We start from the raw sequence: 16,884 nt of genomic DNA on the forward strand, positions 1-16,884 counted from the left end.
GGAATATGGAATGCATTATCAAACAAGAATTCATATTGAGTGAGTGTGGAAAGGGGATGAAGATGGATTAAATGGTGCTGATTTCCTATCCAAGAAATGCTTTTATAAAGTTATTTCCCACCAATTGCCTTCTTTCAAACTATCAGAAAGAGCTTCTAAATGGCACCTCAAAAATATAGTGTGAACAGGACATAAAAAGATATTTGTTTTTAGAGCTATATTTGCTATCCTCTTGCATGTAAAGTTTCAAGACAGTGAGGAGTTAAGAGAGAAGGACAAGCACTACCCATCATGTTTGGAACGACACAGTGGACACCAAAAGTGGGAGGCCAGGAGAGGAGCAAGAGAACTTGGCTCAAATACAAAGTTGACATTTGCTGTTTCCTTCAAGAAGATCTGCCATAGGAAAAAAAAACCCCACTTTTTAAGTCTTAGAACTTCTCTGAGTAATGTTCTTCCTTTAGCTTTCTAAGCAAGCTCTCCCATCACTCTCTGTTAAATGTTGTTTTACACAGAGTTTTCCCATTTTCTTCAAAATATACTGTCTTCTCTACATATTTGTGTTAAATCTCTTCTTTGTGGTATTACCTCAGGAAAAAAGAGTTGTCCAGTGGAGTTAGCAAAATTGAGTTCTAGATTTTGCCCAATAATTTTCCAGCTAACAGAAACATTTCCTCGACCAGGGGGTGTTCTTACCACATGGAATTGCAAAATTTCTCCTGCAAATGAAATGTACAGATTGATAAATGTTTAATGGAAAATAAACAACATTTGAATTCAACAAAACCCAAATCCCAAACATGCAACTATTACAGCACCTTTTCCAAGAACATTACAAGGCTGTTCTGTTTTGGACTTTCCAGAAGCTTTATATATGCTTATTGTTTACTAACACAGGGATCCCACTTTTAAATACTTTCATTTAGTAGAACTTCAGGAAGTTCAATATGTAAAATTTACCAAAAGCACATGCTAAAATGGGAAACACAAACTTTTATACACTCCAAAACATGCATCAGAACATAAATGTTCTGTAAATTAAAGAAAATAATAAAGTCCTTATGGTCAAAACTAGTAATAACACAAGTAAATTCTTCTTTCACTTCTCAAAAGGACACAAATTCCTTACACTGATATGCAATGTGATTTTACACAATGCATGCATAAAAATGCTTGCAAATACCTGAAAATCACATTTCTTTAAATTGTAACTTACATATACCATCAATGATTTTGTTTTATAAAAAGAAATACAAAGGAAAGTTGTCAAATTTGTACATGAGCCTCTGTAACTTCACCAAAGTTACAGTTTTCCTTCCTGGGTAATTGAGGTATTTTAGACACTTTATACTTTTCATTTCTGGTTTTTCTCCTCACATAATACTTTGTAAAATTGAAGAAAATCATGACAATCATTTCTTTTAAACCGCTGAAAGTGGAAAGTAAGTTCCTAGGGAGTATTGCTGATGGCCACGTAGCTTGCTGAAAATACGCTCAATTCAAAAGTCTTACACGATGCCAAGTAGTGCCAACACACTAAAATTTTCATACTAAATTTTAGCACACGTTAACTTTAGTGCAATGAATTATTTTGGGAGTGGAAAACATAAGAAGGCAAAGCATCAGAAAGACTTTTAAATAACATTTCCTCAGACACTTCAATGTATACATTTTTTTAAGTGTTTCATTACAAAAAAAATTAATCGCCATTACAGTAGTAGACTATGTCTTGGATTTTTTTTTTTTTTACCATATAGGGACTGCTAGTTAGAAATCAGATTGTCTCAGGGTGACTAAAAGCCTGTACAATCAGCCATAATTGCCAAAATTTGTGTTACTTGTATAATTCATATGAACAAACAGAGGCATGACTATGAAATCCTAGAGTTCCTCTATTGTACACCTTGCAGAATTTCTCATAGGGCAGCTTTGTATTAAACAAAGAGTTTATTCCTGAGAGACATAAAGAGAGCCTTGGGGGAATTAAGCACTTTCACCTACAGTGTGGTCTGGTGACAGAGGTTTAAAAAGGTTTAAAGAGTCATGGTTTTTCAAATTTTTTTAAGTCACAAAACTTAGTAATACTTCAAGAAGAAAATTACAGAAGTTTGATCAAGTGCTAAAAATGCATTATGAATGCAAGTGGCAAGAAAACAAATCATAGGTCAGTAAAGATCCATGTTGAAGGGGAACCTATAACCATAATAATAAAAAATGGTTGCAAGATTGTACACGGAGATTTGGGAATAATATACAATTAAAAGGTGAAAATAAAAATGAAATGCTAAGGAGAGAAAAAAAGGAAAATCCTCCTACAAACTTACTACATGTAAAATCCTCAAAGTCTAATACCTCAAAGTCAATATCATCTTTAAAAATGTAACAAGTTGGGCGCCTGGGTGGCTCAGTTGGTTAAGCGACTGCCTTCGGCTCAGGTCATGATCCTGGAGTCCCGGGATCGAGTCCCACATCGGGCTCCCTGCTCAGCGGGGGGTCTGCTTCCCCCTCTGCCCTCTTCCCTCTCTGCTTTCTGTCTCTCATTCTCTCTCTCTCTCTCAAATAAATAAATAAAATCTTAAAAAAAAATGTAACAAGTTACCATGCAAGTAACCTGCAAGAAAATATTGCAAGAAACACAATTTGAAATAGAACGTACACACACACACAAATGCACACATAAATAAAAGGTAAAGAAAGTATTCCTTAAATACAATCTTGTAAGCCAAGCCTATTGCAAATCATGTGAAAAAAGCATCAACAGTGTGAAAATTTTCCTAATAAATAACCAAAATGGAGGTAGTGACTTTCCTCGTTAAGGCAGACTCTCAGGAACCAGATCCATTTAAAATGTCTCCTGGGAAAAATTACCAGAAAGTTACCTGGATGAGGAGTCAAAAAACAGTTGTAGAAAAGGAGAAACTGAGAAAAAGGAAAAAGGAAAACTGAGAAACAAGTGCTTAGTCTTTTAAATATAAAGGAAAGGATAAAAGGAACGTCCTACAGAGGGTAGGTTATAATTTTCACATAAATATTTTACTAGGTGCTACACTATCTTCTTGCTTTTGCCCAGGATGAAAGCCTAAATAGGGCCCTTACCTACAGAAGAGTCTGACAACATACCCAGAAGACCATCTTCATATAAAATCCAGAGTCCACCAAAAGTTGGACTTTTACTCTAAAACAGATGATCTATCATATAGCATCTAGGCCTAGCCTAATGCAGATTAAGAAATATAAACATAAAGTGTATTTTAATAACCCTGAGTATTTTGTCTACTTGTTCCCAAAACAAACCAAGAGTTTTTCTAAAAGACAAACATCAACTACACTGTGTGTAATAATAATGGAAAATTAAAACACAGGAAATATATTTTAGTAGATACATGTATACATGCTATACATATGCCATCCAAATTAACTGCCCTCTACAATAGACAGAAAATGATTTAAACTAATTATAGGGATATGAATAGTGTGCAACACAAACTATCAATATAAACAATTAAGAAAAAAGTTGGGTGTTTCTAATATAGCAGCTCTGTATTTTTAAAAAGAAATGCATTTCTTGTTCAAGTTTTTGCCTAAAAAGGATTCAAACTGTCTCTGTTAAAAGGGCAGATTTTTAAATCCATTGACTATGACATCATGATTATGATGTTGCTGAGGTGGATGACTGAGTGAAACATCTAACATGGATTTATAAAGGGCACATTTATACATAGTTTTCAACCACAGTAAAAATCTATTGTCCCATATTTTTAAATTTTCCCATTCCATTTGAAAGAAAGTAATATTTACCACTGGGCATCTGTCCAATTGTTTTAGCACAAAAAAGAGAAATAGAATTCTACAGAATTCAGTACATTGTTAAACACTAAGGCAATTCCTCCCCATGAACTGAAAATGTATTCTAGAGCCAGAAGTTCAGCATGGTCCACATTTTAAATCTAACCACATAAATGAAACACCAACACTAGGCCAAAAGCAGTGTTAACATTGTTTAAGACTACATGGCATGATTTTTTTTTTTTTACCATGTTTGTTTAGCAGTTATCTTGAAGAATCACCATGAAGTTTTCATTAATTCACTTTGGTAAACAAATATGCTTGGTACATATTTCTCTGTGCAAGCTTGTGGTAACATAAAAAATACACACAAAATTCTGAATCATTGAGGTTCAACATAATGCTTTTGAAAAAAGAAAATTTAGACTCTAGGAAAAAACTTAGGAATAAAGGTACAGGAAAGTAAGAAAAGGAATAAAAATTCACCCCAATTTTTATTTAGAAAATATGAAAAATCTAGGGAGCACACATGCAAGCAATAAAAGCAATTCAGTGTTTTATTTCCGGTACCAAACCCATGCTCATAGAGTAATAAGATAATGCACATTTTTTTTTACCAATAACACATTTAGGCCATTTACTTTAATTACTAATCTTTTTCCTCTTTGCAAAACAAACAAACAAACAAACAAATTATAAGCCCATAAACAATGCTTCTGAATATCAGCAAAATAAAAATGTTATAAAAGTTTCTAGAAAGGCTTATTTGAACTTCTAAACTTATCTTGGCACAAATCGGTAGCAAACACTCTGTGGATGGGCAATGACTTGAGGACCCTACTTTGAGGAGCACTGCCCAAAGACCTCTACATTCTTAGATACTTGCTTCCCATCCCAAATTCTTTAAAATCCTCTATAGTTACCACTGTCTCCTCCAGCCCATTTGGGAATCTAATCTCACTGGTTGCCCATGTTAGCATGAGACACAGTGATTACTTTCTTTCCGATAATTAATGAAAACACACACTTATCTTAGTCTCTTCCCACCTCTGGCAGAGCCTTCTCTCTCTCCAAAAAGGTCTTTTTTTTTTCTTTTCTTTTCTTTTTTTTTTTTTAAAGATTTTATTTATTTATTTGAGACAGAGAGAATGAGAGAGAGCACATGAGAGGGGGGAGGGTCAGAGGGAGAAGCAGACTCCCCGCTGAGCAGGGAGCCCGATGCGGGACTCAATCCTGGGACTCCAGGATCATGACCAGAGCCGAAGGCAGTCGCTCAACCAACTGAGCCACCCAGGCGCCCTCCCAAAAGGTCTTTTTCCTTTCCCAGCACCTTAGCCTTATGTTCCACACAGCTCCATCTTTGACACCTTGCTTTTCTTCCTCTATCCACAAAAATTCTATTAATTCTCCTGAGTTCAACTATTATCTCTAAAAACCTAATTTCCATCTCTAACATGAGATAGAGTCAGGTTTTCTCATTAGTTTGCTTCTCTCACACATTGTTACTCAAAGTCATTATTCTTCCAACTCAAGTCACTTGAAATATTTGCCAAAAGTTCCTGCAATGTCGAGTTCTACAGCAGATTAAGTTCAAGCAAAACATAATTTCTTCTCACAAATTTCCTTATATTATGGACTTTGGACATAGTGGGCTTTGGTTAAGCTCCACTATGAACAACTGTGTGCTACTTAATTTCTCAGAAATTCACTCTCCTTATGAGAATATGAGATGTATACCATTATACCCACTTTATAGGACTGTTGTTCAAATTAAGTGTAATAATGGATGTGAAATGTCTGGCATACGGAAAACACTCAACAAATGTTATTGTTGTTGTCATTATTATTATTAACATTAACTTCTACAGTGACTTCTACTTATATTACAAATAATTTTTTTAAAGTTGCTGATCTGTCTTTAGATTGGACTTAGAGCAACGTGTTAGTCGTTTTTACTCACTATTGCTGTGACAACATGAGATTCTGAACCACTGATAAAAAGAAAGAGTGTTGAAAAATAGCCCAGACATTTGCATTGGTAAGTTAAATAAACTCACAAGTTGGGAGTACAGCAAAGTACAAGGTAATGCACACTAAAACATATTTAGCTTCAAGCACAGCAACTAACGAGCTGGATGACCTTGTCAAGTCACCTAATCTCTCTGTGTATGGAATTCTATGGAATTCTATTTCTCTTTTTTGTGCTAAACACAGTTTTCTCATCTGTGAAATAGAAGTCCAAATACATGATCTATATCCTTTTTGTTTCTTCTCTTTCTGAGGTATGGTTATTTATTCTTATTTCTAAACACAGACTATAGTGAAACACAGGCTACTAAATACCAGTTTTATCTCAAACAGACTTATTCAAAGACCAAAAAACACTGCTAAAATGTTTGAAGCAAAAATTAACCTGTACATGCAAAATCCTACATATGATGTAAAATGTTAAGATTCAAGAAAATTTTTATTTTTTAAGAAAAAAATGGACTTTTCTAATTTTTTTCTAGTTTGGCACTTCATTCATAAAACATATCCACACAATATAAAATCCAGGGTAAAATATTCTCTAACTACAAACTACTACTTGTTTTGAACAAGAAGCCAATGTTCTATTGTTTAATATCAACAACTACCACTAAGTACATATAAACTTGCTAGGAACTGTGATAAGCACTTTACATTCATTAACTCATTAATCCTCACTAAGAAATCTATGAAGTAAGTAATATTGCTTGTCATTTAACAAATGAGAAAGCTGAGCATCCCAAATTTGACTAAGTTCCTAAAACCACACCAATGGAGGAAGCAAGCTAGAATCTGCAAGGCTCCTAAGTACTTAAACAGTTCATGACAGACCCCTTTCCCAGCTAAGTTCCAGGCATACTAACATACACAGCTCTACACAATAATAAAAGTATATATAAAAAAAACATTGGAAACTTTAAAAGAATAAGCAAAAAATGACCTCTATAGAAAAGAGAATGAATATGCTGAACAAAAAAAGGAACCCACCTTCGTGACCTATGACAGATCTGGAAGCTGTCTGAAAGCTAACAATTCCCGCCACATTGTCATTGGCCAAAATGTTCACTCTAATGGTGTCGGAACTGGGCAAAATTCTACTTCCCCCTTCGGTGTACACCAGACTAACTATGATGCTTTCATCATCCTCTGGCTCGGAATCATCCAAAATGGCTAAGATAGCTGTCTTTTTGGTTTCACCTATAAAAAAAAAAATTAATGGAATAAAAACCAAAGTAACAAAATCACCAACATAGAGAATCCACAAAGGCCCAAAATTACTTCCACTTTAAAAAGTTAAGTAAAGGGGCGCCTGGGTGGCTCAGTTGTTAAGCGTCTGCCTTCAGCTCAGGTCACGATTCCAGGGTCCTGGGATCGAGCCCCACATCAGGCTCCCTGCTCAGCGGAGGGCCTGCTTCTCCCTCTCCCACTCCCTCTGCTTGTGTTCCCTCTCTCACTGTGTCTCCCTCTGTCAAATAAATAAATAAAATCTTAAAAAAAAATAAAAATAATAAAAAGTTAAGTAAAAATATGTAAATGAATATCATGAGCAATATTAGTGTAACTACAAGCAAATGCTATATGTTAATCTGTATATCCTTTCACATATAAAACACTGTAAATTTTATAATATGGACAGATTGTGAAGAAGGGCATTTTGAATTATGCAAAAATTTAAAGGGTAGAATTATTGAAAAGAATCATAGTTTTATTCCTGGTCTTTAGCCTAGAAAAATGACACAGCTAAGGAAAGGACTTCTAAGGTACGTTTGGTTGAGAAACAGCTCTCTCTCTTAGTGAATGGAGTCTCATTCTCATTCTGGCATTCCTGTGAATAATTTTTTTCAGGTAATCAAGCCAATACCTCCCTGAAAGACCAGGAACACTTAGGGGATGGTGGTCAAAATGGCAAACAGGAAAGGAATGGCAAATTCTGAGTGAAAAAACCGGCCTGAATGAGTCTTTGGACAACTAGATGAATCAAATACCAGTTTCCAGGATGTGGGCAAATGAAGGAAGGAGGCAGAAGAGGAATTCAAAGGGATGAGTGACAGTGACAAGGCTCAAGCATTCTACTTTTTAATTTGGTCTAGGACCCCACTAGTACATAGAACAGCAGTGAACACCCCTAAACCCAACAGGGCTTCTGCAGTTCAGCCTATTAGCCTCCATCTAATTCTTTGCCACTTTTTGGAAAGAGGACAAAAGGGTGAGATGAGAAAAAGTGGGAAAAAGGAGAAAGGGGATATGAATGCATGTTCTCTCATGACCCTGCTGCATTTCATCAATTCATAGTATCAAGACTGTCTCAAGAGACTATAGATATCTAAGAATCTAGGTTAGCTATTAAATATAATCTATTTTTGTGATGCTAAAGTTACAATTTAAGGTAATACTAATTTTTATAATGGTATTACTTTATATGAAAACTTTCTTTGTAGTTACTAAAGCTGCTGGAAAATCTAACTTTAAATTTTCATCTCCAGTCATCCTCATTAAATTTTCATTATTTCCTTTGAAATAAGGAGAAATGTTACCAAATACCAACCTGTACCGCCAGCTCCACCAAGCATATCATAGTCCATCATTACCAAAATCATTTACTAGGAAATAACCATTATAGAAATGTGATATACTATTTTTAATATGTACTCTAAAACATAATGCTTATTAGATATTTCAAAAAGTATACTACACACGAATCACGATCATGACCCCCAATTACTATTTCCCAAAATAGTATACGCTAAAAAAGTTGAACAAAAAAAGATGTGAATAACACTCACTTCCTTCATTTTTTGGGATATCATGAAGTTTTTATAAGTATACATTTTTTTTAATAAGAAAAACACTATGCTAAAAACCATATGGAATCCATAATTGTCCAAATCAGGATTTGAGCAATGATCTTAATAAAGATAACTTTCCCCCACCCAAAGATAATTATTTTAAACAAATGAACTTTCCAAACTTCCAAATATTAGATGATTCAACCAGTCTTGAAAAAGAATCAGTGAATCTGACCCTAATTTTAATCTGTGGGCCAAGTTATCTATGACTATATTATTCATGAAAATTTACAGGAATTATCCCATTCAAGCCCAAGAACATTATTATAAATTGATCTATCCCTAGACTTCATTTAATATGAATGAAATCATCAAAGTTCATACTACTTATACTTACAAATTATTTTCATTGAAGATTCTCATGGGTAAGACATATCAGTAGCTAGGAAACTGAGTATTAACTGGGAAGCTTTTTTACATATACTAGACAAATCAGGATAAATCTTCAATGAAAATAATTTGTAAGTATAAATAGTATGAACTTGGGTAACTTCCCTTACAAAATTAAAATTTGCCTTGAGTTGCCTCTGTTTCCTTATAGGCATTGCCAACACTATAAAGGAATAAAACCCACACATTCCTGAAAACCTTCTCTTTTTAATAAACTAAAAAAGATACACATCAGCCTATGTATGTCAAGCGTCAACAATTAACAAGCTAACTTCTTTTTTAAACCATACTGCACTTGTATATATTAGCAAGAATCTAGGGGCGCCTGGGTGGCTCATTCGGTTAAGCGTCTGCATTCAGCTCAGGTCATGATCCCAGGATCCTGGGATCGAGCCCCGCATAGGGCTCCCTGCTCAGCGGGAAGCCTGATTCTCCCTCTCCTACTCCCCCTGCTTGTGTTCCCTCTCTCGCTGTGTCTCTGTCAAATAAATAAATAAAATACTAAAAAAAAAAAAAAGAATCTACACAGTAAGAATTCTTATGAACATTATCATAAAAATTAACTACGATGACTTTGCCAGGGGAAACTAAAATCCATTTAGAACCATCACTTACCTTCAGCAAAAGTCAGAATATCTCCAGCACCTATAAAATCTAAACCTTCAGTAGCAGTTCCACCAACAACACGCCATTCGACTGCCACCTGACCTAAGCTGCCCCCCGTCCTGTGGATCATCAGCTCCACTGTGGTTTGGGGCTGCTCCTGAACTTCGACATATAAGCCATCTTCAGAGGTATTGGGACTAATGCTATAGATCACGAACACTCCAAAGGCATCACCATTTAATGCTATGACAACTGTAGAAGTATTTGGCTGTCCTATGGTTGGTTGGTTTTTAAAACTGGCTGTGATGTTCATGAGGTGAACTTCAAGGAGAGAAATTAGAAAACTCTCATCCATCTCTGGGAAATCATCGGGAAGAATAGAAACTGTGAGATTTGCAAATTCATCACCCTCCAGCATTATGGCCCACTGCCTTGTCACAGGCTCATAGTCACTCTCAGCCACAGCCTGACCACTAAACAGAGACGCTACCCTGGTCATGTTTTTCCTGTAGGTCCAGGAGTCCGAGTTGTTAGCCACTGGACTGATCCACGATGTCATCCAAAAACACTGAGGGCCCTCAGAAGCACTGAAAAAAGAGAACGCTGAGCACGCGTGTTCTCTGAGACACAAAGTGGCACAGGTATACTGGGGTTCCTTCGTGGCAGAGACATTCACCCAAGTTCTCCACAGTGGGTCAGGCACCCCTTGAATTGGCGATTCATAGTAGGACAGTAAATCTTGACCTTCCCCGACTGCAAGAGCCACTGCATCAATATCAGAAGTACTGTAGAACAACAACAGCCGACCAAAGTGCCCTCCGCTAAAACGTGGAGTGACAATTAAAAGACAGGTTAAGCACTCAAAGCAATCTGTGGGTTACACAGAAAAGGAAAATACTGACTGCAGTGTTCACTTTTTTTAAGTATATAAAGTAATAGTACAAACACAACCATGTTTCTTAATTATATTTGTCTTTCAACATTTTATTTTCTCATGCAAGGGAATCTTGCTAGTTTTCAATTAAGCAATAGTTATTCTAAACAAAGCTATAAAGATACCCTGCAAGATATGCAAATTATATCCATTTCACAATTATCAAACAGAATTAGAAAATGAATTTTCATTGCCAGATTTCACTGAAACAAGGTAATAATGATAATAGCATGAGTGCATTTTAAGAAAATGTAATTACTTGCCACAAATTCCCAAGACCCCTTATTTTCTATTTCTGAAGGAGTTCGGTGAACTTTACACTGCCTCACACACTCACGGAGAAAAAACAACCTGAAAACCTCCCACATCATACAGCGTCTGAATATTCTTTAATTTGGAAGCTAGTTGTATTTAAGTTCTAATTCAAACAAATCATAGACTAAAGCAATAATTTTCTGCGGTTAGAAAGCCCGATGATGTATAACGTATTTAATCTACTTCACTAATAATACGTATGATAAATATATTGGGCTCTTCATATTAATAGGCGTAATTCAATTAACAAATTACCAAACCTACAAAAGAATTTACATTATATAACAACCACCAAACCTAAATTATTTAATTGCACAAGAGGTCATTTCCCACTACCCACAATACCCATCCCCCCACAGATGCAAGCCATTATTTCATATACCTTCGCCTAACAGTTATGTTAGCACAGGAACTTCGCTCCAGAGGCTCTTGAACGCGATAAACCGACTGAACAAAGGCTACTGTACCATAAGGATTATCATTGGCAGGAATAACAATATTTGCCACTCGATCTAACCCAATAGTACCTCCACCAGAGGCATCAGTTAGTTGTACTTGGATAACCTAAAAATACAGTGAAAATTTCCTTAACAAAATCCCAGTTCTGAAATTAAAATAACAATGATGCAGGTGGGGGACAATCAAACATATAATCCATACAAAGACAAGGACAAAATATAATGTAATATGAATGGACTCAAAGGAACTCCCCCATTACATTTACAAATCCAACATGTAACGGAATAATACATTACTGACTTTTAATAGTGAAGCACAATTATACATAACAAACAGGCCATTTAAATTCCTTAATATTTAGGTATATAATCTTATAAAATCTATTTTAAGATCCTTGTTTATAGTTACCATTTCAATGATACATTTTTATGTCCATTCTATACATTTTTTTATTTAGGGAAAATATTGCACGTACGTTTCCTAAGTAGCTAATCTATTATGCTTTATTTCCCACATTATCTTAAATGGAAATTCTCTGACAAAATTTAAAACAAAAGACATCATATCATAATGCCACCTAAATTTAGAGAGAAGGAAAGAGAAATGTTTTATATATATTAACTAATATCTAATATTTTAGAACTGAAAAACACAATTAACATTCAAATGAAATGTTATGGACTTCCCTTCTATGAAAACCTGATATTATTAAAGCATAAATGCTATTAAAAGTAACTTAATGACACCTAGGTTTTCATAATACTTGAATTTCATAATGTAAAATTATCTTCAGTTAATATATGTTAGTAATGAATCAACTTTCCTGTTGAGACTATTTTTATTTGCCACCTAGCTTCTTCGCCATGAAAAATAAGTATCAGGCAGATGTGTCTAGCATGGTATTTGTCATATAGCAAATTTTCAAAACTACTGAAGAATAAGTAAGTGAATAAGTAGAAAATCAAAATCTAAATTTAATTAAGATCGACTGGCCCACACTCAAGCTAAGAGGGAGTCTGGATACAAACAAATGAAGAGTTTATATGGAAAAATGTATAAATATACATGTTAAATATCTAAAGATATAGATTTAATCATTTAACGAAAATGTGGGAAAATACAACGTAACTATACAAAAAATTAACACTCGTGAACTGCGATATGGACCAGACCTTTTTCTAGAATATTCTTGTTTTTGTTTATCTGTAAAAATCACTTTTACACTACCATATTTTGAAAACTCTTGCAGAAATAATTAACTTGACATTCTCTATAAATGCCACAACAACAGCCATCTGTTCTAGTCACTATAAGACAAGGTATGATTTACAGTGTCATTCTATACTAGGCCATTCCTCTCACCTCTTCAATCTCCGGAACGTCGTCAGCCAGGACCTCTAACAACAAGGTTTGAATGGTTTCCCCAGGGGCAAAGGTCACATTACCTGAGACAACTCGCAGGTCACCAGTAGCAAGCTGTCCATTAATGGTGGCGACCCACTGAACAGTAACATTGCCGAGTGTCCCAGAATTTCGAATTACTGGCAGGTTTACCTTCACTGAGTTAAACTCAGGTTCCTCTACAATAAGTTTAGTAATCTGAAAACCTGAAGGGCAGAACAAAGTGAATTTCAAATACAAAATAGCAGATTGTTTTTTCCCTTATGCAGTCTAAATATAAATAGCTAAGTCCCCCAAAATCAGAGTAATGTGCTGTGATAAACGGTCAGGCCTGCCAAAATTTCCACATTATTATTCATTATGACAGAAGCAGAAATCACAAACTGAGAATCAGGCATTCTACATTCTACAGCAGTCAGGCATGTAGCAGTCATGGGGGAAGTAGGTCTAGTGAGTTCTGTAGCTAACTGCACAGTGCAAGCCTGGTCCAAAGAGTCTGCTGCTATTTTGCTCCCACGACTGATGCTATGCAGGTTCAATGTTCCCAGATTTCCTGCTAATCAAGAAAGCCCAGAAATCCAGATTTTTGTGTAAATTAATGTAAACTAATTTTTGAAAGAATTGTCTAAGATTCACAAAACACATCTAGAAGCCAGATCTGACTTACAAACCTAAAAGTTTGTCCCTTCCGTATTTATGCTAAGACGTTGATTTCTTTTTTTAATAACCACTAACCACTGCTAGGGAGGGTGCATAGATATCCCATATATCGGTAACAGCCGGTTAAAAAGGGAAACATGATCAAATTAATTCTAAGTCTCTAAAAATGAAGAAATGTATGATCTATATCGACAAGTTAAAGACACAAACTAGTTTGGTTACCAAATAATCCATAGGGGTCATCAGAGGCCTCAATAATGATGATCGCCTCTGTTAATGCCCCTAGTTTGGCTCCTCCCGTTGTTTCATTCAGCAACTGCACAAGAAAAGATTCTTCCAGTTCAGGGTAGATGTCATTAATGATATATATTGGCACAGATTTACTGGTTTCCCCTTCTAGCAAGACCACATCTGATGAAGCTATGCTATAATCTTCACCTATAAAGATAAAAATCAAAATGCTAAAACTTATTCCCAAATATGATAATAAACATGCCATACACTAGTAAAATACTATGATCTATCAAATTCCATAGATATACTTGTAAAGCTTTTGTGAGGATACTGACTACATATATTCTAAACAAAAAGATTTTACCTCTCTGCTCAGGAAAAATAGGTTTGAGATCAAAAAATAATGAAACAGACCTCCAAAGGGTGTTCAAGTTTATCCTTTCATTTTTAGAAAGATGTATACATAATATCTTCTATTTGTCATGTACAGACATAGATGATATAGCTATGATATAGATATGGACATACACAAAAATATAGAGTCATCCATTACCACAAGATAACCCCTTATCTACAAAAGAGAAAGAAAATGTGCACAATCTTTTAAAACAAAGAACAGAACTAAAATCCTACCTCACTAGAAAGATATGTTATACTGTTGTACAGATATAGGCATGTCAGCATCATCAATGTTATTGCTGGAAACTATGGGCTTTCCTAAAAAATTGGATTAAAAGCTGCTACTGCATACTGCTCAGGTTAGCAGCAGCTTTGTTTCTGGTCAAACAGTGGGAAGGGAAAGGAGAGAGTCTTCTTATGATGCCTAAGGGCTTATTTCTGAGAACACTGATTCATCCCCACTGTTAGGCAATGTGTAGGGCCCCCTACAGACAGTGAGACATTCCTCTAGGCTACCCACCCTGCATGCATGCACGCACACACGTACACCAACCCCCACCCCCCAACTAAGGGAACAGGTGAGCCTGGTTTATTATCTTTTCAAACAAATATCATTTATTTCAAAATATCAAGCGTGTTATCCTATCCATTCACACTCATTTTCCTTCAAGTGCATGCTAGAAAGATTCTAATTGAATAGCTCTCGGGCAGATCTCCCTCTAGATGCTGTAACTGCACCAATAAAAAAGGCAGTCTCCTAATGTTTGCATTTGGCAGTGAAATCATTTTGCTTACATAGAATAGTTAATGCTAGCCATTGCCTCATCCACATTCTTCATAAATAAATAAACAAGCAAGATAAATGGGTTGAGAGGCAAGACTGTTGCCATGTGGCAACCATGTGGCTGCACATTTTATCCTGCATTCCTTGGGATCATTTACACATGAATCCCTTTCAAATAACTAAAAAGTACACACAGAGAAAGCCTAACAATACTTTCCCTAGTTTACTTTTCATTGGTTTGTGCATATTTTGGTCATTTTAACTTTAAAATTGATATACAGTTTTGCTAACATTTTTCAAAAACTACAAAATCAGTGTCATAAATACATGATAAAAGCTCTACATTTATGCCTTTTAAAAGATGCAAGAGAATTATTGCTTTCTGGTAGATATTTCTAGCTACATCTGTAAGTGGCTTTTGTTAATTAAGGATGTAATTTCCCTCCAAAACACTTCACTGCCCCCTGGATGTCTTTTCTCACCCGCAACTGCAGTTATTGGCACGGCTTTAAACTTCACAGAAACATCTGCGAATGATCCTCCTGCTCTAGTCACATTGATAATGGGTCCGACATGATTTTCTGCTACTCGAACAATTGGTGCTGAGAGCTGAAGAGTTCCAAATGCATCATCATTGGCAATGATGATTAGGTGAGCAATAGTTTCTACCTTAGGCCCGAGGCGTGGAGAATTTGGAACTGAAAGACAAGAAAAGCTAATGTATCAAAATTCTACCAACCGGAAACCTCAGCAAGATTCCATCAGCCAAATGAGATCCTCATTTGGTGGTTTTTTCTACTATCTCTATCAAAAAACATGTACTGACTACTATGGACCAGCACTAATCTAGACACGGAGGAAACAAAAACAAATTAAACAGGAAGTCCCTACTCTCTTGTAGCTTTACATTCTAGAGAGATTGTTATTATAGAATCTTTAGCAAAGGAACAGTTACCCTACAGGAATATTTTAATAAGTACTGGAAATTTGTTAAAAGGCAAAAAATGATTACGGTGTAAATAATCATCACTTTACATAATATTACACAGATAATGATGACACCTACAGGATTATGCTCTTCTAATTAGTTACCAGCATGACATAAAATTTTTAAAAAACAGCATTTCAGTTACAAAATTGAGTAGGAAAGTCATTAAGCTTTGTGTCCTCAAAGACCAGCAGCAAATTATTATATTGTAATTAAATTACTGCCTCTCTGTTTCCCTGTCCTTGCTCACAAACCCATTCCTTTTTCCCATCTTAGTTAACAGTCATTCAACTGCCTTGTCCAGAATGTAAAGCCAGCCTCAATGCTACCCCAATGCTGATACTTAACCAACTGAGCCACCCAGGCGCCCCATCCCCAATGCTGATACAATAAAGTGTGCTCAATACTTTCAAGGCTCTCTTCTCACTTTCCACTGATTTTAGAGACAGCAAAGCTTGTTTTGAAGGCATTTAGGACCTTCCACAAACTCCCTAAATTATTTTCTAGGTTCAATTCCAACCAGCACCCTTGTGAAAACAATGTAAAAAGTGACCTTTTTTTTTATTATGTTATGTTAATCACCATACATTACATCATTAGTTTTTGATGTAGTGTTCCATGATTCATTGTTTGCGTATAACACCAAGTGCTCCATTCAATACGTGCCCTCTTTAATACCCATCACCAGGCTAACCCCTCCCCCCATGCACCTCCCCTCTAGAACCCTCAGTTTGTTTCTCAGAGTCCATAGTCTCTCATGGTTCGTCTTCCCCCTCCGATCTACCCCCCCTTCATTTTTCCCTTCCTGCTATCTTCTTCTTCTTCTTTTTTTTTTTTTAACATATAATGTATTATTTGTTTCAGAGGTACAGGTCTGTGATTCAACAGTCTTACACAATTCACAGCACTCACCATAGCACATACCCTCCCCAATGTCTATCACCAGCCACCCCATCCCTCCCACCCCCCACCACTCCAGCAACACTCAGTTTGTTTCCTGAGATTAAGAATTCCTCTATCAGTGAGGTCATATGATACATGTCTTTCTCTGACT

The 16,884-nt window shown here is 35.7% G+C and overlaps 1 protein-coding gene across 1 annotated transcript in view; it reads right to left on the reverse strand.

The window, feature by feature from the left end:
- LOC102743681 (adhesion G-protein coupled receptor V1) overlaps positions 1-16,884 on the reverse strand; it is a 226,255-nt gene that overhangs the window by 103,627 nt on the left and 105,744 nt on the right. Inside the window, exons 30-36 of the mRNA XM_081826583.1 lie at positions 15,325-15,540; positions 13,648-13,863; positions 12,727-12,971; positions 11,288-11,469; positions 9,666-10,477; positions 6,802-7,011; positions 589-719 (exon numbers count right to left, since the gene is read on the reverse strand). Of these exons, the coding sequence (XP_081682709.1) occupies positions 589-719; positions 6,802-7,011; positions 9,666-10,477; positions 11,288-11,469; positions 12,727-12,971; positions 13,648-13,863; positions 15,325-15,540 (2,012 nt within the window). The remainder of the gene's footprint in view (positions 1-588; positions 720-6,801; positions 7,012-9,665; positions 10,478-11,287; positions 11,470-12,726; positions 12,972-13,647; positions 13,864-15,324; positions 15,541-16,884) is intronic.

The sequence above is a fragment of the Leptonychotes weddellii genome, chromosome 7, assembly GCF_054177405.1.
Source record: "Leptonychotes weddellii isolate Sample4059 chromosome 7, ASM5417740v2, whole genome shotgun sequence".
Lineage (NCBI taxonomy): Eukaryota > Metazoa > Chordata > Mammalia > Carnivora > Phocidae > Leptonychotes > Leptonychotes weddellii.